At 42.9% G+C, this 22,814-nt stretch overlaps 1 protein-coding gene and 1 pseudogene across 1 annotated transcript in view; one reads left to right on the forward strand and one right to left on the reverse strand.

Annotated features, from left to right (window-relative positions):
* Window positions 1-8,319: 8,319 nt before the first annotated feature.
* The window catches only part of LOC137385605 (katanin-interacting protein-like), a 34,132-nt gene continuing 19,637 nt past the window's right edge, over window positions 8,320-22,814 (forward strand). Inside the window, exons 1-13 of the mRNA XM_068072102.1 lie at window positions 8,320-8,394; window positions 8,811-8,884; window positions 9,098-9,261; window positions 14,908-15,084; window positions 16,584-16,663; window positions 16,898-16,993; window positions 18,578-18,637; window positions 18,860-18,995; window positions 20,751-20,849; window positions 21,055-21,221; window positions 21,481-21,684; window positions 22,026-22,223; window positions 22,409-22,543. Of these exons, the coding sequence (XP_067928203.1) occupies window positions 8,320-8,394; window positions 8,811-8,884; window positions 9,098-9,261; window positions 14,908-15,084; window positions 16,584-16,663; window positions 16,898-16,993; window positions 18,578-18,637; window positions 18,860-18,995; window positions 20,751-20,849; window positions 21,055-21,221; window positions 21,481-21,684; window positions 22,026-22,223; window positions 22,409-22,543 (1,665 nt within the window). The remainder of the gene's footprint in view (window positions 8,395-8,810; window positions 8,885-9,097; window positions 9,262-14,907; window positions 15,085-16,583; window positions 16,664-16,897; window positions 16,994-18,577; window positions 18,638-18,859; window positions 18,996-20,750; window positions 20,850-21,054; window positions 21,222-21,480; window positions 21,685-22,025; window positions 22,224-22,408; window positions 22,544-22,814) is intronic.
* Window positions 10,573-14,776, reverse strand: LOC137398680 (axoneme-associated protein mst101(2)-like; annotated as a pseudogene).

Below are 22,814 nucleotides of genomic sequence, written 5' to 3' on the forward strand. Positions count from 1 at the left end.
TCCTGCGTACAGATCACACATCTCTCCAATGGCTGTGTCGACGCAAGGAGCCTTCCAACCAGGTGGCCAGATGGTTGGAGATCCTTGCCAAATTCCAGTCAACCCTGGAACACAGGTGCCGGCCTTCGATATGGCAACGCAGGTGGGCCCAGCCGACAGACCTGCAAAGATTGTCGACAGTGCAAGCTGATTGAGTTACGGGATGGAGGACCGACCCACAGGGAGTTGGCCCTGGAGAACCAACCAGGAAAGAACCCGAGTCTTGACCCGAGAGTCACCTGGACCGCGCGCGAGACGGCCGGTCATTCGAGCCCGCTTCTGCCCCTAGAGGCATCGAGGTCCAGCTCGAGGCCGACCGAGGCCACCCCAGGACTCTGTGGGACGGCTCGGATAAGCACCAGAGAAACCGCCACAGGAGAGTTGGCATGCATGCAGGCTGCCGGACGTGGACCAGTGGCCTCCATGTACCTATCTATGCGGCAGGCGACGGAATTAACTCCCGAGCAAATAGAATTGGGCGGATTCGAACTGCGGCAGCTACACCGCATTTGCTCATTCCTCTGGCTGCAGAACGGGGTATTGGAAGCACGTACTGCTCCACACGGCCAGCCAAGTTGGTGCTCGGTCTGCCCCCACCGGTCCGAGAAACAGCTGTTTGGCAGGCTCACGCCCTGGCCCACTCTGGAATGGAAAGAACGGTCAGCCGGCTCCGACTGACCTGGTATTGGCCAGGTATATGACGGCCATGGTGAGAAGAATGGTCAGGTTCTGTGAGGTCTGCCAGGCGGCTAAGCACAGTAGCGACAAGGGAGCAGGTAGCCAGCAGAGGTTATACGCAGGTCGCACCTGGCAAAAGGTGGCAGTGGACCTGGTTAGACCAATGCCGGAGACACCGAGAGGGAGCCAGTGGATCCTGGTGCTAACAGACCATTTCACTCAGTGGCAGGATGCCCTGGCCCTCCCAGATGCCACGGCGCCTGTAGTTGCCAATTCGCTGGACGAGCGAATATTTTGCTACATGGGCTTGCCGGAGCAAATACATACGGACCAAGGGGCACAGTTCGAGAGCCAACTGATGGAAGAACTGTGCCTGCTATGGCGGGTGGAAAAAACGAGCACCACACCGTACCACCCTCAGGCTAACGGCATTGTGGAGAGAAACAACCAGCAACTGGGAGACTCGCTACGAGCGCTTCTGCTAACACAAGGACAGGAGGAATGGGACAGACTGCTGCCCCAGCTGATGCGGGCCTACAGGGGTATGCCACACTCTGTTACGCGCAAAACAGCAAACCTGCTGATTTTCGGCCGAGAGTTACGTTTCCCTGACCTGTTGGAAATCAGCCCGCCTCCGCTGGAGGAGCGGCCTTCTCACCAGTACGTGCAGGAAACACAGAAGAGGTTAGAAGCGGCTCATGAAATACTGAGGGAGGCCCAACAGGCGGTGAAACAGGAGGACCAGAAAGAACCGCCCCTATATGCGCCAGGAGAGTGGGTGTGGCTTCGAGACAAGCGCCGGTGAAGGGGAGAAAACCCTAAATTACAGGCCAAATACGTGAGCCCTTTTAAAATCATAAAGGCTTGAGCAAACCATACCTATTTGATCGAGAGACTGGGCCAGTCTCTATCCAAAATGAGGGCCAGCTCAAGCCTTACTATGCCTGCGAGGAAAAGGTAGGCTAAGCACCAGCTACACTAGAGCCGCGATCCGGCCCAAACATGAAAGGCGCCCACGCAAAAAGGCAGGAGAGGGACTGCCAGCTCGAGCTGGAGCTGGCAAGAAGGCAAGCAAAAGAAATCGCACAGCGAAGGACAATAGGCGGTGAAAAGGAAAGCCAGTCAGAGTTGACTCGGAAGCAGGCGGAGCGGCTACTCCAATCCAATCAAGGGATAATAGCTGATAGTAACTCAGAACAAAGGGAGCCGACCACAGAAGCGTCAATTAGTGAGGAGTTAGCAGATCTGCCAACCAACCCAGCCCAGACTGAGAGCCCTTCCCCAGCTCACCATGGGGAGGAGTCTAGGGAGCCCGGTACGTCATAACCCCCGGCCAGCACGAGCTACTTGGCCACCGGACAGGTATGGCGAGTGGGCGTGGCTGCAACGATTAGTAGTCAACCCGAGCCTGCCTTCAGACAGCAAACAGGTTACGCTTACACCCTGCAGCTACACAGACAGTCTCCAGGATCTCTGCACTGCTACTACTACGAACACTCTTATCGACATGGCTAGAACAGGTGAGCTCGCTAGTTTGCTATCTACCGAGCTTTACCTGTCTGAACTCATGGCAAGCGACAAGGAAGCGAGGCTGGTGGACTTGCTGGCCCCAGAGGAGGAGTTAGCACTCTCGAGCCAGACTGCCTCTGATAAGCCTGGTAGGTGCCACCAGCGACCGAGTGCTCTGGCCAGGCTGCCTCCTCAAGCTCTGCTCAAGTTGAGTCACACCTGGTTGACACTCTGTCAGTCATCGGCCAGTCTCGACCCGCGGAGATAATTGGTTTCAAATCTATCTCCAACGGCCAGAATGACACCGGTAACTCGGCCACGACCGACTCGACAGCGTCTACCAAAGAAGTACTCGAGATACACGAGAGGCTGGATTGGGTGGCCGAGATTGAGGCGGCTGAGACGGCTAAGGCGGCTCGGGTCTCTTACATTTTAGAGACCAAGTCTAATCAGTCGCCGGCATCTCCCAAGCCCAGCAGGAAGCCAATTGTAAGGACCGAACATTTCGTGGATCGGACCACTTGGGAGAAGACACGGGCCACCAGTTCGGCACCCGGGACCTGTAACCTCTGCCAGGTCGAGACAAGCAGACGGAGGATCCGGCAGCATGTCATGCAACACTTCGCTGTTTTTGTGTGTCCCTGCCGACGTCAGCACATGTCACGCGACCAGATGATGTCACACAGGAGGACCTCCGGAGGCGGTGAATGCGGAAGCACCATCTACCTGGTGGACAGACCCCGCTGGCAGTCTTTTTTGCGCCTCTGCGGATGGCCGGCAGACCTGCCCATGCTTACCTTGGCCCACACTTACCCCACCCGAGAGGTCGGCCAGGGCCTCGACCAATCGGGCAGAAAAAAACCACCCCCGGGAGAAGCCATGACAAGAGAAGCCAGGACGAAAGCGGCCCGCACCTAGGGAAGAGAAGGTTTGGCCCGCAGACAGACGGCCTTCCCGTCCCTATAACAAAAAGGAGAACTCTCCGCCGGTGACAACCCTACCCACCAGAGCGGACCGACTTCGGAACCTGTTGGGAGAGCGGTTCAAAGAGGAGCTCCGGCGACTGCGAGAGGGCCACTGCGACCGGTTACAAGAGGATGGTCGCCGTTGGCATCGGATGGCCATCCGGGCTCGAGGACTCGTTAGGGGTGCCCGACATCGAGGTCAGGATGCCCTGTTCCTAGAGGACACAATCTTCCGGTGGGGAAAAAAAGGCTTGACAGCACCGGCTCTGGGCCCAAATACTCTCTCCCTCCAGCGTCGGTCGGATGGCCCCCATGGCCAGTCCTGGGGAAAAAGTGTGACGGAAACGCATCGTGAGCAGAGCCGGTGCCAGCATGACGGCCAAGTGACAGGCCAGACCAGGCCTTCCCCTCTCGCCCGAAGGCTGGGCCAGCGATAAGGCAAGAGTAACGCAGGTCACGTAGTCACCAAACATACGGCGGGAAGCGAAACCGCAAGTGGGCAGAGCCAACGAGAACGAAGTAGATAAAAGAACAAACGCGACGGAGAGGCAGGCAGAGCAGCGCAGCTCCTTGCATACGAGAGACACTTTATCCTTATACTGTGTAATATTTATGTATGCATGACGTTGTTATATTAAAACAACTATATTTATTATGTAAATATACATTGTATGCTCAGATAACAACTCGGTCTTCGTGATTACTCGGCTTCTGGGAAACCGTGAAAGTGGCACGGTAAAATCCACCACAGTATGTTTAAATTATTAATAAAATTCTGTAAATGAGACACTCCAATTACTCACTTTGCTTTTTTTTACAAATCCGTGTTAGTTTTGCGCATAGATATACAAACCTAGATTGGCCAATAGAAAAAAGCCTGTCAGACTTGACTGAATTGCATCTCATGCTTGACTGCACTGTTGTTAACAATGTAGCTTATAAAAAAGGTGACAAAATCACATTTGTTGTCACATAAAAACCTTCTTGAAATCATAATCCAGTAAGCTAAAGCGATTCTGTGATAATATCTGATAACCACCGTAGATTAAAACTATAAAAGTTATGAAATGTTGCACACAAATCATGAGCCATCAGGGCTTTATTTGCCCTGCTCTCCTATCCCCCTTTTCTCTTTTCCCCTTCCCCTAAGAAAAAATGGGAAGGGAGAAGTTTGAAGGGGAAAAGAGAGAAGAGGGAAAGGAGAGGCAAATAGCCTAGCCACCCGAAGAGCCAGACCCTGGCTCTTTACTGCCGTAGGTTAGAATCTTTTTCCAAAACGGCTCAAATGGGGCATAGTTGTACAATATGGCATCTGTTTACACATTCACGCAACCTCATTCGTCGAAATATTTTCATTAATATACTTCACGCATTCAATAAAACCATGTCTATTGTTCTTACGCGCCTATTTTATTGTCATTGTAATGCTGTCACTCTCAGCACTGCTATCTTATAACCTACCGTGAAAATTTGTTAAATTTTTTAACCTTAGCTTGAAAGAGTACATATCATTGTCTGATAAACATGACGAGCTTGTTGGTCACCTGTGATAATCGAAAAAGGCTGCAGAAATTATTCGCGAAGTATGGGTCACATGATCAGATTAGGACTAGATGATTAGACCAAGCCGAAAAAAAACTGTAAAGTAGTGAGCATCTATATTTGATATGGGGTCTTCGGTAAAACCCGAAATGTTTGTCATAAACTAGTGCTACGAGAAGTTTTATATTGAGCCTTTTATTGGCCTTTCAATTTACATGAGAACAGAACGTGTCAAAACAATAACCAAATGTAATGACTACGTCAGAGAAATAAACTGATTCTGATCTACGGCGGTTTCGTGATGGCTGCGATCAACTGTTCATTTTTGAGCTTTTAATAGCTTGTAATCACATTTTCACATATTTTGCACCTACAACACAGCAGAGTAAGATATGGTGAATCTTTTGATACCAAATAACTGTAATGTGAATTCTGTTGCAAGTCAGCCCTTAATTGTGATTAGGGAATTCGTTGCTTGGTTGACATCATAATCAACAATCATTACACTTCAGCTTTAGTGACCGAGATACATAGCCAGCTGTAACATAATCATTCTGTCTCATTTTTGACTTAAGACATACTTCCATACACATCATATTTAGTTAAGCATGATATTGTAGAGGACTGGGACATATACCAATTATTACGCACATATATACTGTATATCCTTACTAGCACTTGCTTGAATTTCCTGAACTTCCTTTCCATTATATAATCGTATTCCTGAACTGCCTTTCTATTATATAATCGTATGCTTATCCTGTGTGCAAATCCTATTATATTCTGTGCATCCTTTGTGTTATAAATAGACTGGTGGGCGGAGCTAGACCACTATATAAGCCAGCGCAGTGAGTAGACAAGTTGTGCTTGATATCACTCAAACTTGTGAACGCATGTTGTTAAAGCTACCATTAATAAAACTATTACATACTCGCAAGAACTGATTATATTGACGCCTGCCTGGTTGGCTCACCGATTACGCAAGCAGGCTCATTGTAACCATCAGACGGAACTGCCAGGGTGGCTCTAGAAGGCTAGGGATCGATCCACGGCTTTGTCTAGACTTGATCGGGTGTGCCATGGCATAAGAAATCAAGTCCTAAGGCAAGCCGCTAGTGGATCCAGACTAGCCTGAAATAGAGATCCAGAGGGCAGGCCAGGGTTTGGTTTCGGAGCAAGCCTGACTACCAGGTTCTTGTCTTGGACTGACTTGACCGCTCTAGGCAGGTCAATCAGGCCTCGGACAAGGCAGGCCAGTAGCTCAGGTTGCGCCTCCCTTGTTAGGAAGTAAAGCTGACTCAGCTACCGAGGTCAGATTCTTTACAATATTAGTTTATTTACCTAGCCAGAGTCTGGCTCTTTGGGTGGGTGGGCTATTTGCCCCCCTCTCCTTTCCCCTTCTGACTTCCCACTTCTTCTTGGGAGAAGGGCAAAAGAGAGAAGGGTGATAGGAGAGCGGGACAAATAAAGTCCTGATGGCTCATGATTTATGTGCAACATTTCATAGCTTTTATAGTTTTAATTTATGGTGGTTATCAGATATTATCACAGAATTGCTTTATTTTAGTGCAGGGGTTCTTAACCAGTGGGAAATTTCCCACCAGTGGAAAATTTGAGGAGGGAAATTCTCAAGCTTCAGATTGAGAATATTGATTACGCGCATTTCAAGGATATAGCTGTTGTACTGTATTTTCACCACATAGCCTACATGGTGCAGATACATGCTTTTATTGTGGGTACGGAAACTAAGCCTCGTGATGTATCAAGCAGCTTATTGGATATTCAAATTACTCTATTGTTGTGTTTATCTTGAACTTTATTTTTCCATAAATAAAAAGTATATCATGACAAACTATCCATAAAATATGATTTCTTTCACAGTTCAATTAATAATTGATTCATTTTAACTGTATGGCAAAATGCTATCTAAAAAGCCTCCTCCTGCAATCTGAGAGTGGCAGAAATACCACAAGTTTTGGCTGTTAGAGAGGGTGAAATCTCGAAGTGTGGTTTGTCCAAGTGGAAAATTAACTGAAAAAGGTTAAGAACCGCTGGTTTAGTGGATTATGTATCCAAGAAGGTTTTTATGCGAAAATAAATGCGATTTTGTCACCTTCTTCTCATTAGCTCCATTGTTAACGACAGTGCAGTCAAGCATTAGGTACAATTCAATGACGTAACGTCATGCTATTTAAGTCTGACAAGGCAACCCATGGGAATAGCTATTATTGGCCAAAGGTTTATATATCTATGGTTTTGCGTAACACAACTTGAGTTCATCAAAAACCCAAGCTAAGTTCTTTAAACAGCAACTCGAGTTGTACAAGTTGCGAACACGCAACGCGAGGCACCATAAATAACAAATAACGTGTTTATTTCACGCGGTCCCCTAATTACGATCACTGCTGTTCTTCGATATCAATATCTTACCACTGTTGCCAACACTCGCGATTACTGTGACCTAAGACGTCAATATAACCTAAGCTCCTCAAACAAAAACTAACAGACACACAAGATGGGGCGTAAGTTGCTGTTTAGGAGAAAAAATTCGTTTATAACGCTGATTTCATGTGCGCATGCTCTCGTATCCGGATATTGATACCTTGGAATCCAGACAACAAATTTCATTAATTTTTTAATATAAAAGGCTACGATTAATCACAATGATTAGCTAATAAAAAACTAGTGCAATATTGATACGTTTTAGTTGAACGTGCGTATATATTATTTTACGTTTTTAACATTATTGCCTATTCATTATACACAGAAAATGCTAGGGTATTACAACTGATCCGGTATTGGAAGTTTTTATAACTGTTCTTTAGGTAACACTTTTATATTAGTTGTTACTGTCAAATGTGATGCATATATAACAACTGCTAACAGAACTTGAGGATTTTTTAGACTTTGACTATTTTCTTTGACTTATCGGTTTTTTTCAAGTTGTGTCTGATAGTTGAGCAGAGCTTTTTAGTATATGTATAACATTTTATTAGCATTGATAATCATCAACAAAACGATGTTTTTCGCTACATGCCCGAAGAAACGAAAATAATTTACTGCCTCTTTTGTACATGTTTGAGTGTATTATAAATCTTCTCTTGTGTAGCTCATTTACTGTCTAAAATCATTGAAACATTACAATTCTGCAGGTTTAATAACATCACTGGTGTACTTCTAATACACTTTTTTCATGTGTGAACTGCACGTGTCTTGACAAAGATATTTAATGCACTTTTTACACTGGCTCATTTCTATATCGACTAAATACAACTAATAAATGTATCCGAGGTAGCAATACGTTATTGAGACATTCTAATTAACTATCCAGGTTTTATTTTTGTACTCCATTACATCACAAAAGCTCTAGTATTGCAGTGTTCTAACATATTTTCAATTTCAATACAATAAGCATGATTTAATTTCAATACAATAAGCATTTATTAAAATAGCTAATTAATTTAGTTTGACTTACTCTGAGAATATGTAGGCAACTTTTGGATGTAATTCATCATACAGGTATTTATGATTTTACATTGCATATGTTTTATATATTTGTAAGGTCTTACATTTACAGACAGTGACAATGGATAAGTTGCAAAGAAAGCGTTGGTCGCAGGAGCCACACAGTATTATTATGACACCAAAACGTCATGAACGGGTTGGTTTTTGAAAGTTTGATACGACCGTGTGTATGTACTTCGTTTCACTTTATGCATACACAAGTGATTTGGTTAACTCTATTCATGCACAAATAGTATTGTTAACTCTATTCATGCACAAATATTATGGTTAACTCAACTCTATTCATGCACAAATAGTATGGTTAACTCAACTTTATTCATGCACAAATAGTATGGTTAACTCTATTCATGCACAAATAGTATGGTCAACTCTATTCATGCACAGATAGTATGGTTAACTCTATTCATACACAAATAGTATGGCTAACTCCATTCCTACAAATGTAATTTAGTTTACTCTATTCTTATACAAGTAATATGGTTTACGCTCTTCTCATACAATCAATATGGCTGGCTCTTTATAAGCAAATGAGGCAAAATGATGATTTTTTAGATTCCGGTAGCAAAACAGTTGGAGCCGTCTCCCAAATATGATGAGTACTTGCTTCTTCTTCAGCAGAAAAACAAGTGAGAGAACTACTTATTCTATAAATAGACTCACCACACAACTTGTCGACCACGCAACTTGTCGATCAACTTGAGTAATTGATCGATATATCGATCAATTACTTTAGGCTTTTCTAGCAGCCATCTAGATAAACAATGGAATGGGGTGGGGTTGACCAAGCAACCAATCCACTAAATAAGAAAGCAGCTCAATAAATGGGTCCATTTTTTCAGGATGTTGGAAAAGGTGAAACTGACTGACAAAGCACAATTAGAAAAAGAGAAAAAGGAGAAAGGCTTTACTCTCTATGTCAATGGTGCTAATGATAATAAAAAGGGCAAACGACGGACTCCAAACCCCAGCCCTCGCATTACCTCTAATGCTAGGCTGGCTGCAGGTCATTTGAGTAGCTATTCATCTGTATTTGAATATTTACTATGAAGAACTAAATAAAACAAGTCACACCTTGTGCTCTCTCCTTTCTTCGCTGACTTTTCACACCTTGTGCTCTCTCCTTTCTTCGCTGACTTTTCACGCCTTGTGCTCTCTTCTTTCTTCGCTGACTTTTCACACCTTGTGCTCTCTCCTTTCTTCGCTGACTTTTCACACCTTGTGCTCTCTCCTTTCTTCGCTGACTTTTCACACCTTGTGCTCTCTCCTTTCTTCTCTCACTTTTCACACCTTGTGCTCTCTCCTTTCTTCGCTGACTTTTCACACCTTGTGCTCTCTCCTTTCTTCGCTGACTTTTCACACCTTGTGCTCTCTCCTTTCTTCGCTGACTTTTCACACCTTGTGCTCTCTCCTTTCTTCGCTGACTTTTCACACCTTGTGCTCTCTCCTTTCTTCACTGACTTTTCACACCTTGTGCTCTCTCCTTTCTTCGCTGACTTTTCACACCTTGTGCTCTCTCCTTTCTTCGCTGACTTTTCACACCTTGTGCTTTCTCCTTTCTTCGCTGACTTTTCACACCTTGTGCTTTCTCCTTTCTTCGCTGACTTTTCACACCTTGTGCTCTCTCCTTTCTTCGCTGACTTTTCACACCTTGTGCTCTCTCCTTTGTTCTCTCACTTTTCACACCTTGTGCTCTCTCTTTTCTTCACTGACTTTTCACACCTTGTGCTCTCTCCTTTCTTCGCTGACTTTTCACACCTTGTGCTCTCTCCTTTCTTCGCTGACTTTTCACACCTTGTGCTCTCTCCTTTCTTCTCTCACTTTTCACACCTTGTGCTCTCTCCTTTCTTCGCTGACTTTTCACACCTTGTGCTCTCTCCTTTCTTCGCTGACTTTTCACACCTTGTGCTCTCTCCTTTCTTCGCTGACTTTTCACACCTTGTGCTCTCTCCTTTCTTCGCTGACTTTTCACACCTTGTGCTCTCTCCTTTCTTCACTGACTTTTCACACCTTGTGCTCTCTCCTTTCTTCGCTGACTTTTCACACCTTGTGCTCTCTCCTTTCTTCACTGACTTTTCACACCTTGTGCTCTCTCCTTTCTTCGCTGACTTTTCACACCTTGTGCTCTCTCCTTTCTTCGCTGACTTTTCACACCTTGTGCTTTCTCCTTTCTTCGCTGACTTTTCACACCTTGTGCTTTCTCCTTTCTTCGCTGACTTTTCACACCTTGTGCTCTCTCCTTTCTTCGCTGACTTTTCACACCTTGTGCTCTCTCCTTTGTTCTCTCACTTTTCACACCTTGTGCTCTCTCTTTTCTTCACTGACTTTTCACACCTTGTGCTTTCTCCTTTCTTCGCTGACTTTTCACACCTTGTGCTCTCTCCTTTCTTCGCTGACTTTTCACACCTTGTGCTCTCTCCTTTGTTCTCTCACTTTTCACACCTTGTGCTCTCTCCTTTCTTCGCTGACTTTTCACACCTTGTGCTTTCTCCTTTCTTCTCTCACTTTTCACACCTTGTGCTCTCTCCTTTCTTTGCTGACTTTTCACACCTTGTGCTCTCTCCTTTCTTCGCTGACTTTTCACACCTTGTGCTTTCTCCTTTCTTCGCTGACTTTTCACACCTTGTGCTTTCTCCTTTCTTCGCTGACTTTTCACACCTTGTGCTCTCTCCTTTCTTCGCTGACTTTTCACACCTTGTGCTCTCTCCTTTCTTTGCTGACTTTTCACACCTTGTGCTCTCTCCTTTCTTCGCTGACTTTTCACACCTTGTGCTCTCTCCTTTCTTCGCTGACTTTTCACACCTTGTGCTTTCTCCTTTCTTCGCTGACTTTTCACACCTTGTGCTTTCTCCTTTCTTCGCTGACTTTTCACACCTTGTGCTCTCTCCTTTCTTCGCTGACTTTTCACACCTTGTGCTCTCTCCTTTGTTCTCTCACTTTTCACACCTTGTGCTCTCTCTTTTCTTCACTGACTTTTCACACCTTGTGCTTTCTCCTTTCTTTGCTGACTTTTCACACCTTGTGCTCTCTCCTTTCTTCGCTGACTTTTCACACCTTGTGCTCTCTCCTTTCTTCGCTGACTTTTCACACCTTGTGCTCTCTCCTTTGTTCTCTCACTTTTCACACCTTGTGCTCTCTCTTTTCTTCACTGACTTTTCACACCTTGTGCTTTCTCCTTTCTTCGCTGACTTTTCACACCTTGTGCTCTCTCCTTTCTTCGCTGACTTTTCACACCTTGTGCTCTCTCCTTTGTTCTCTCACTTTTCACACCTTGTGCTCTCTCTTTTCTTCACTGACTTTTCACACCTTGTGCTTTCTCCTTTCTTTGCTGACTTTTCACACCTTGTGCTCTCTCCTTTCTTCACTGACTTTTCACACCTTGTGCTCTCTCCTTTCTTCGCTGACTTTTCACACCTTGTGCTCTCTCCTTTCTTCACTGACTTTTCACACCTTGTGCTCTCTCCTTTCTTCGCTGACTTTTCACACTTTGTGCTCTCTCCTTTCTTCGCTGACTTTTCACACCTTGTGCTTTCTCCTTTCTTCTCTCACTTTTCACACCTTGTGCTCTCTCCTTTCTTTGCTGACTTTTCACACCTTGTGCTCTCTCCTTTCTTCGCTGACTTTTCACACCTTGTGCTTTCTCCTTTCTTCGCTGACTTTTCACACCTTGTGCTTTCTCCTTTCTTCGCTGACTTTTCACACCTTGTGCTTTCTCCTTTCTTTGCTGACTTTTCACACCTTGTGCTTTCTCCTTTCTTTGCTGACTTTTCACACCTTGTGCTCTCTCCTTTCTTCGCTGACTTTTCACACCTTGTGCTCTCTCCTTTCTTTGCTGACTTTTCACACCTTGTGCTCTCTCCTTTCTTCACTGACTTTTCACACCTTGTGCTCTCTCCTTTCTTCGCTGACTTTTCACACCTTGTGCTCTCTCCTTTCTTCACTGACTTTTCACACCTTGTGCTCTCTCCTTTCTTCGCTGACTTTTCACACCTTGTGCTCTCTCCTTTCTTCGCTGACTTTTCACACCTTGTGCACTCTCCTTTCTTCGCTGACTTTTCACACCTTGTGCTCTCTCCTTTCTTTGCTGACTTTTCACACCTTGTGCTCTCTCCTTTCTTCGCTGACTTTTCACACCTTGTGCTCCTCCTTTCTTCGCTGACTTTTTACACTTTGTGCTTTCTCCTTTCTTCGCTGACTTTTCACACCTTGTGCTCTCTCCTTTCTTCGCTGACTTTTCACACCTTGTGCTCCTCCTTTCTTCACTGACTTTTCACACCTTGTGCTCTCTCCTTTCTTCGCTGACTTTTCACACCTTGTGCTCCTCCTTTCTTCGCTGACTTTTCACACCTTGTGCTCTCTCCTCTCTTCGCTGACTTTTCACACCTTGTGCTCCTCCTTTCTTTGCTGACTTTTCACACCTTGTGCTTTCTCCTTTCTTCGCTGACTTTTCACACCTTGTGCTCTCTCCTTTCTTCGCTGACTTTTCACACCTTGTGCTCTCTCCTTTCTTCGCTGACTTTTCACACCTTGTGCTTTCTCCTTTCTTTGCTGACTTTTCACACCTTGTGCTCTCTCCTTTCTTCGCTGACTTTTCACACCTTGTGCTCCTCCTTTCTTCGCTGACTTTTTACACTTTGTGCTTTCTCCTTTCTTCGCTGACTTTTCACACCTTGTGCTCTCTCCTTTCTTCGCTGACTTTTCACACCTTGTGCTCCTCCTTTCTTCACTGACTTTTCACACCTTGTGCTTTCTCCTTTCTTCGCTGACTTTTCACACCTTGTGCTCTCTCCTTTCTTCGCTGACTTTTCACACCTTGTGCTCCTCCTTTCTTTGCTGACTTTTCACACCTTGTGCTCTCTCCTTTCTTCGCTGACTTTTCACACCTTGTGCTCTCTCCTTTCTTCACTGACTTTTCACACCTTGTGCTCTCTCCTTTCTTCGCTGACTTTTCACACCTTGTGCTCTCTCCTTTCTTCACTGACTTTTCACACCTTGTGCTCTCTCCTTTCTTCGCTGACTTTTCACACCTTGTGCTTTCTCCTTTCTTCGCTGACTTTTCACACCTTGTGCTCTCTCCTTTCTTCGCTGACTTTTCACACCTTGTGCTCTCTCCTTTCTTCGCTGACTTTTCACACTTTGCGCTCTCTCCTTTCTTCGCTGACTTTTCACACCTTGTGCTTTCTCCTTTCTTCTCTCACTTTTCACACCTTGTGCTCTCTCCTTTCTTCGCTGACTTTTCACACCTTGTGCTTTCTCCTTTCTTCTCTCACTTTTCACACCTTGTGCTCTCTCCTTTCTTCTCTGACTTTTCACACCTTGTGCTCTCTCCTTTCTTCGCTGACTTTTCACACCTTGTGCTCTCTCCTTTCTTCGCTGACTTTTTACACTTTGTGCTCTCTCCTTTCTTCGCTGACTTTTCACACCTTGTGCTCCTCCTTTCTTTGCTGACTTTTCACACCTTGCACTCTCTCCTTTCTTTGCTGACTTTTCACACCTTGTGCTCCTCCTTTCTTCTCTGACTTTTCACACCTTGTGCTCTCTCCTTTCTTCACTGACTTTTCACACCTTGTGCTCTCTCCTTTCTTCTCTCACTTTTCACACCTTGTGCTCTCTCCTTTCTTCGCTGACTTTTCACACCTTGTGCTCTCTCCTTTCTTCGCTGACTTTTTACACTTTGTGCTCTCTCCTTTCTTCGCTGACTTTTCACACCTTGTGCTCCTCCTTTCTTTGCTGACTTTTCACACCTTGCACTCTCTTCTTTCTTTGCTGACTTTTCACACCTTGTGCTCTCTCCTTTCTTCGCTGACTTTTCACACCTTGTGCTCTCTCCTTTCTTCGCTGACTTTTCACACCTTGTGCTCTCTCCTTTCTTCGCTGACTTTTCACACCTTGTGCTCCTCCTTTCTTCGCTGACTTTTCACACCTTGCACTCTCTCCTTTCTTCGCTGACTTTTCACACTTTGTGCTCTCTCCTTTCTTCGCTGACTTTTCACACCTTGTGCTCCTCCTTTCTTCACTGACTTTTCACACCTTGTGCTCCTCCTTTCTTCACTGACTTTTCACACCTTGTGCTCTCTCCTTTCTTCGCTGACTTTTCACACCTTGTGCTTTCTCCTTTCTTCTCTCACTTTTCACACCTTGTGCTCTCTCCTTTCTTCACTGACTTTTCACACCTTGTGCTCTCTCCTTTCTTCGCTGACTTTTCACACCTTGTGCTCCTCCTTTCTTTGCTGACTTTTCACACCTTGCACTCTCTCCTTTCTTCGCTGACTTTTCACACCTTGTGCTCTCTCCTTTCTTCGCTGACTTTTCACACCTTGCACTCTCTCCTTTCTTTGCTGACTTTTCACACCTTGTGCTCTCTCCTTTCTTCACTCACTTTTCACACCTTGTGCTCTCTCCTTTCTTCGCTGACTTTTCACACCTTGTGCTCTCTCCTTTCTTCGCTGACTTGTTCTTTTACTTTCCCACTCACTATCTTTCTTTGACTCTTTTATTTTGACTTCGTGTACCCTTCTCATCTTTACTCTTCACTTTTCTTCTTTTGAACGTCTATTTCATTATTCCGTCTTTTTTATATCTTTTTCTGCTCGAATTTTAATTTTCATATTACAAGGTCGGAGCCAGTGATAAACAGTAATTATTTCTGTAGAATTGACTCACATGTCATTAAAACCCTCAGCCGATTCTGGTCTTCCAACATCTTTTGCTGGCTCACGGTCGCGGTCGGCTCCAGACAAATCCCAAAAGACTCCTAGAAAAAACTGGAATACATCATCCGTCAACATACAGACAGCGAGAGGAGACAAAATGCACTTGCATGCGCCAGGTTTGTTACTCGAGCTAATCTTTAATCTACACCCATAACTACAGTTCTTGTATGAGGAATTACTATCGTATAGTTTGTTCGCTTGTTGTATACCAGGGGTTCCCAACCTTTTTTGGCCTAGGTACCCCTGGGGAGTCATATTGCAAAAAATGTACCCCTTTGGAAAACACAGTTCAATCAAGGGTATTATTGGTCTAACTTCATTAATATGACATGTGTGCATTATTAAAATGTGTCACTTAAACAGGTAAAGAAATGTGGTATGAAACTGTTATTTATTAAAATAAAGATAACCATGCAGCACAACTTTTATACATCGCAGTGTTTTGTTACTTTCCCACTTTATTTTGGTCAGTCTAATGGGAAGGCTGTGCCTGCTTTGCATCAGTGATCTGTTTGATGTTCTGTTCAGTACCGATAATAAAACTCTGAGGTCATCATCAACATGTAGTCGTGAGCGATATTTGCTTTTCATGTACAAAAGTGAGGAAAACCTTTGCTCACACTTATAACTACTAGGAAATATGAGCAACACTTTTAAAGCTACCTCTGAAAGCTTTGGGTAGGATGTTATCAATGAGCACCAGAACTTGCTAAAAACAGAATCTTCAAATCTATCATGTGCACCAGAGTCATTGAGGTCAATCAACTCTTGGTGCGTGTCACTATCAATATTAGCTACATTTAACTTAAATGGGTTTCTAGCCAACTTCAAATCTGTGTCATTTAAGTCAGGAAAATATTGTTGAAACTAGCAAGCCAGCTGAGAGAGGTGGTCTGCAACCAGATCTTTCATGAATGAAATTGAATCATGTGAAGGCAATACTTCTGACAAGCTATCGAACATCAAATGATCCAGCATTGACTTTTTCCACATCTCTAGTTTCATGATAAATGCTCTAAGCTCGTCTGTAAAATCAATTATAGTGGTAGAGTTCCCTTGAAGGGATGTGTTGACAGTGTTTAATCTTAAGAAGATATCTCTCAGATATGCAGCTTTCCATTTCCATTCTGAAGTCCTTAACTTCTCACTGAGTCTTGCAGCTTTCTCAGAAGTCGTGTAGCAAAGAAAGCTGCAATCTCATCAATCAGTTCCACAAATCGATTGAGGACATTGCTTTTAGAAAGCCATCTCACTTCTGTGTAGTAAAGGAAGTTTTCACGATCTGCATCGCAATCTTGACATAATTGACGAAACAACCTTGTGTTTAGGGCTGATGCTTACCTAAGTTTGTCTGAATGGCAAAAATAGTTGGCTTTAAAATGATACCAATAATAGCTCTATAGCAGTGGTTTCAGCAAAGTTATTAATAATTAAAGCCAACCAAACCAAAAATTTATTAAGCTTGTAACTTGTATTGTACCCCCTAGATTTCTAAAATGTACCCCTAGGGGTACTTGTACCCCAGGTTGGGAACCCCTGTTGTATACGAATAAATGTACTTCTAATTGTATCGTACAGCCCATACTGTAATGCCTGTTGTCATGCCTTCTTGCAGAGACTATAACTGGTAACTATGAAGAAGACTTTGAAGATGAGACCATTGCAGAAAACTTAAACACGAATAACAACGAACAGGTGAGGCAATTGATTTTAATGCGAACTTAACAACTTTGTCAATGTACTTTTCCGTTTTTTATGAGCAGTAATGTTTTTTTCACGTCTTTTAAACATTTTGCAAGTATGTTGACATGCATAGAAATAGTTTGTTGTTAATTAACTTTTTTTTAGTAAAAATTAATGCATTGCATGCAGCTATTTGGTTAAACATGTTCATAGGGTTCGAGTGGTAGTGAAGAAGACACACTGCAGGAGACTTTAACAAGGAGTAATGGAAAAGGAACTGAGCAATCAGATTTGACACAGAGCATTAGTGATCATGTTCTGCTTTCCATCAGTGATGTCTCCGTAAGTTAGTTTATAGTCTGTTGCAGTCTATATGTTAGTCTGTAATTAAAATATTAGTGGTATCGCTATATGTTAATCTGTAGTTAGAATATTAGTGATGTCTTTATATGTTAGTCTGTAGTTAGAATATTAGTGGTGTCTCTATATGTTAGTCTGTAGTTAGAATATTAGTGGTGTTTCTATATGTTAGTTTGTAGTTAGAATATTAGTGGTGTCTCTATATGTTAGTCTGTAGTTAGAATATTAGTGATGTCTCTATATGTTAGTCTGTAGTTAGAATATTAGTGGTGTCTCTATATGTTAGTTTGTAGTTAGAATATTAGTGGTGTCTCTATATGTTAGTTTGTAGTTAGAATATTAGTGGTGTCTCTATATGTTAGTCTGTTGTTAGAATATTAGTGGTGTCTTTATATGTTAGTCTGTAGTTGGAATATTAGTGGTGTGTCTATATGTTAGTCTGTAATTAGAATATTAGTGGTATCGCTATATGTTAGTCTGTAGTTAGAATATTAGTGATGTCTCTATATGTTAGTCTGTAGTTAGAATATTAGTGGTGTCTTTATATGTTAGTCTGTTGTTAGAATATTAGTGGTGTCTCTATATGTTAGTCTGTAGTTGGAATATTAGTGGTGTGTCTATATGTTAGTCTGTAGTTAGAATATTAGTCGTGTCTCTATATATTAGTCTATAGTTAGAATATTAGTGGTGTTTCTATATGTTGGTCTGTTGTTAGGATAATAGTGGTGTCTCTATATGTTAGTCTATAGTTAGAATATTAGTTGTGTCTCTATATGTTAGTCTGTAGTTCAAATATTAGTCGTGTCTCTATATGTTAGTCTGTTGTTAGAATATTAGTGGTGTCTCTATATGTTAGTCTGTAGTTGGAATATTAGTGGTGTGCCTATATGTTAGTCTGTAATTAGAATATTAGTGGTATCGCTATATGTTAGTCTGTAGTTAGAATATTAGTGATGTCTCTATATGTTAGTCTGTAGTTAGAATATTAGTGGTGTCTCTATATGTTAGTCTGTTGTTAGAATATTAGTGGTGTCTCTATATGTTAGTCTGTAGTTAGAATATTAGTGGTGTGTCTATATGTTAGTCTGTAGTTAGAATATTAGTGATGTCTCTATATGTTAGTCTGTAGTTGGAATATTAGTGGTGTGCCTATATGTTAGTCTGTAATTAGAATATTAGTGGTATCGCTATATGTTAGTCTATAGTTAGAATATTAGTTGTGTCTCTATATGTTAGTCTATAGTTAAAATATTAGTGGTGTTTCTGTATGTTAGTCTGTAGTTAGAATATTAGTGGTGTTTCTGTATGTTAGTCTGTAGTTAGAATATTAGTGGTGTCTCTGTACATTAGTCTGTTGTTAGAATATTAGTAAGGTCTCTGTCAGGTAATCTCTGGCTAGGATGTTGTATTGCAATTTGTGTTGCTCAGATGTAAGTATAAATGAGAAGCTGAGTTATAAGTTTTAATGCATAGTATGAACAGCATGTAGTAACGCTGTCACTCAATTTATGATGATCATATGAAGTACTGTTACGGTTAGTCTGCATACTTGTCACACTGTTGTAGAAACTTCGGAAAAGCCTCGAGTTGAGCAAATTTGTTAGAGAAAGCATATGCCAGGACACGGTGGGTACTCAAAAGTATATACGGGTAGGGGATGGCATATACTAGAACATGGTGGGTAGTAGAGGGCATATACCAGGCCATAGTGAGTAGAAGAAAAAGTGTTGTGTTTCTGTCTAGAATTTCTGTATACCTATTTTGCATGCCAAATAAGTAATAATATTTCGAAGAAGAGCAGAGCTGGCTGATCAACCCTATCAAGGTGATCGATTGCTTACTTGGTAGGATGACGATGATGACTCCGACCTGGAAGAGGAAATCATCAACACATCAAATCCTGAAACCTTCTCTCCTGCTGACACTATTATTCTAGAATTCGCTCCAGCTAAATCCTTTAGTCACCAAACAACTCCTAGAAGATGTGAGTTTGTGGCACTTAATTTCTGTGTGTCCGCCATTCTACAGGCTTTATCATTTGCGTGAGGCATTTTCTTTTGTTGCATCTAAAACGTATTTTTGCTGCCATTCATATAGGAGTCTCTAGTTAGTCACACTCATGTAGAAGTGTCTAGCTAGTCACATTCATGTAGGAGTGTCTAGCTAGTCACATTCATGTAGGAGTGTCTAGCTAGTCACATTCATGTAGGAGTGTCTAGCTAGTCACATTCATGTAGGAGTGTTTAGCTAGTCACATTCATGTAGGAGTGTTTAGCTAGTCACATTCATGTAGGAGTGTCTAGCTAGTCACATTCATGTAGGAGTGTTTAGTTAGTCACATTCATGTAGGAGTGTCTAGCTAGTCACATTCATGTAGGAGTGTTTAGCTAGTCACATTCATGTAGGATTGTCTAGCTAGTCACATTCATGTAGGAGTGTCTAGCTAGTCACATTCATGTAGGAGTGTCTAGCTAGTCACATTCATGTAGGAGTGTTTAGCTAGTCACACTCATGTAGGAATTTCTAGCTAGTCACTTCGCCGTAGTTCACTGTCAGTTATTACCTTCGGGCTGCACAAATAAGTGATAGTCAGTAGTGGGTCTGTTATCTCAACTGTATCCGCTCACCACTCAGCCGTACCCACTGTCTTAACTATATCCACTCTGTATCAGCTGTACCCACTTTGTATCAGCTGTACCCACTTTGTCTCAACTATATCCACTCTGTATCAGCTGTACCCACTCTGTATCAACTGTACCCACTCTGTATCAGTTGTACCCATTCAACCACAGTTGTACCCACTCTGTCTCAACTATATCAACTCTTTATCAGCTGTACCCACTCGGTATCAGCTGTACCTATTCCACCTCAGCTGTGCCCACTCTGTCTTATCTATATCCACTCTGTCTCATCTATATCCGCTCTGTATCAGCTGTACCCCCTCTGTATCAGCTGTAACCACTGTCTTTCCCATCTGTATCCCCTCTGTATCAGCTGTGCCCACTCTGTCTCATCTATATCAACTTTGTATCAGCTGTTCCTATTCAACCTCTACCGTGCCCACTCTGTCTAATCTATATACACTCTGTATCAGCTATATCTACTCTGTATCAACTGTATCCACTCTGTATCAGCTGTACCCACTCTGTCTCATCTATATCCACTCTGTATCAGCTCTACCCACTCTCTATCAGCTGTATCTACTCTGTATCAACTGTACCCCTTCTGTATCAGCTGTAACCACTGTCTCTCCCATCTGTATCCCCTCTGTATCAGCTGTGCCCACTCTGTCTCATCTATATCAACTCTGTATCCGCTGTACCTATTCAACCTCTGCCGTGCCCATTCTGTCTCCTCTATATCCACTCTGTATCAACTGTACCCACTCTGTATCAGCTGTAACCACTCTCTCTCTCTCATCTGTATCCACTCTGTATCAGCTGTGCCCACTCTGTATCAGCTGTAACCACTGTCTTTCCCATCTGTATCTCCTCTGTATCAGCTGTGCCCACTCTGTCTCATCTATATCAACTCTGTATCCGCTGTACCTATTCAACCTCTGCCGTGCCCATTCTGTCTCCTCTATATTCACTCTGTATCAACTGTACCCACTCTGTCAGCTGTAACCACTCTCACTCTCATCTGTATCCACTCTGTATCAGCTGTGCCCACTCTCTTCTCACCTGCACCCACTCTCGGCTGTGACATTATCTTAGATCTGGAATTTTCTTCCTTTCAGCCTCCTCTTCACAAAGTAACTCTCATCATCGGATAAAACGGAGGAGCAATAACAGCAATGGACACAAACGCAATGTCACAGATATTGAACTCAAAACTTGTAAGCATCATTCTGCATCAATCTTACACCGCTTTATGCCTCTAGTCAGCACGTTTCCTTGAAATTTATTTGTTTTTTTTGTTCGTTGGTTTTATTAGCTTTTGTCCTTTAAAATCGATTAAGGTCTCTTCAAGTATGCCCCATGTGATTCACTAGCTGGCAGATGTTTTCCTTGAATCATTCCTTCAATTCTTTCTTACTCTAGCTGACTCAATCGCTAAGACCCCCAGACCACTCTCATCAGTGAAAAGGACAAGTAGAGATGGACACCTCGAGTCGAAAGAAGAAAGAAACCGAGTTCTGTCAGCCCTGGAGGATGAGAATAGAGACTTTAGTCAGCAACAAGCAAAACAGTTGGGTCTCTGTAGCAAGGTTCGTCGTGTCAAGCTAACACATTATGTGACTATGTATGGGTGTTCATTAAAGGCACTTATTCGCATGCAAGTACACTTGACCATAGCAAGTACACTTCACCATAGCAAGTACACTTCACCATAGCAAGTACACTTCACCATAGCAATCCATTTGTTGTATTGTAAGGGCTGTTTAATTTTATCTGTTGACTCCACTTCGATTGCGCGTGAGTGTTGTCAGCCTTCTTAAAACACGTAGCATTCTGTACTGTTTCCAGGAACTGGTGCAGCCTGGCAATCCACTTATAAACAGTTTCATGCTGAGCAATGAGGATGATATGCGTGAAGTGGAGAACAGAGTGCTACAGATGGAGCCACGTCAGCAGAGGGATCTCATAAAGACTCTCTACCAGCTAGAGAGAACAGTCAGGCCCTCGAGCACGGCAGCTCTCAATAAGGAGGGAAAGCATGACCGCACCAAGGTAAGCATGTGGTCCTTAACACTTGCACATTTTTAGTGCTTGTTCCGATGCTTCAGGTAAGACTTAATGCATAGTTTACAGTTGTAAAGAGGTTTCCTGTTAGCCCACTTTTAGGAAAGACTAGGATCCAAAGCTATAAGGGCTCAGTGGTTTAACAATGGAGAATAACAGAGAAGCTGGTGATAGCTGGCGTATGTTTTAGAGTAAGGACTCATAGGTGATAGCGGGTGTAGGACTGGTGATAGCGAGTGTATGACTGGTGATAGTGGGTGTGTGTTTTAGAGTAAGGACTCACAGGTGATAGCGGGTGTAGGACTGGTGATAGCGGGTGTGTGTTTTAGAGTAAAGACTCACAGGTTCATAAAGTCATGCTCGAGTTTGTGTCTAACTGGGGGGCAAAGAATCTAATAGGACTCACCGAGATCCTCCTGCTGAATGAGTCCAACCAGAAGATAGACGTAAATACATCATTTCTCAAGCTGGATGGAGCGAAGAACTGTTGTGGTGTTGTATCAAACCTCTTCAACAGTCGATACAGAGTAAGTACCATCCACTTTGATAAACCATTGAAGTTCACTTTTCTAATATTCATAACGTTTCGTCATAACTAGCTATGAATTTGTCTTCTTTTCAATTGAAGTCCACTATTAGAGAGTTTAAAGATTTCACCATTATCTTATGTGTCATTCTACTTCATTGTAATGAAAGTTGTTGTGTGCAACAGACGGTGAAAGACAGAAACATGTTTTGCTGTGAAAAGTCCGGTGAGAGACCTATCAGCCTGTCTTTTAGAGTAGAGATTCCCCTTGGAACTCAAATCAACAAAATCAAGTTCTGGAATTACAACAAAAGTCTTGAGGTTGGTATTCATTATGTTAAATATTCCCTTAGCTTTTTGTCTTGCTGTAGGTAGTCATTTGTAGTAAATATTCCTTTAGCTCTTTTCTCGATGTACATATACATTATATATTCTCTTAGCACTTTGTCTTGATGTAGGTAGTCATTGTATCATATATATTTCACATATTATACATACACATCTCAAAGTTTGTTTTCTATCTGTCTGTCCTTCGGTATGTCCAGCTGTAGCTATTAAAATCTTGGAATTAAAATTTCGCATACTGCTGGAC

Source organism: Watersipora subatra, chromosome 1 (assembly GCF_963576615.1).
Source record: "Watersipora subatra chromosome 1, tzWatSuba1.1, whole genome shotgun sequence".
Lineage (NCBI taxonomy): Eukaryota > Metazoa > Bryozoa > Gymnolaemata > Cheilostomatida > Watersiporidae > Watersipora > Watersipora subatra.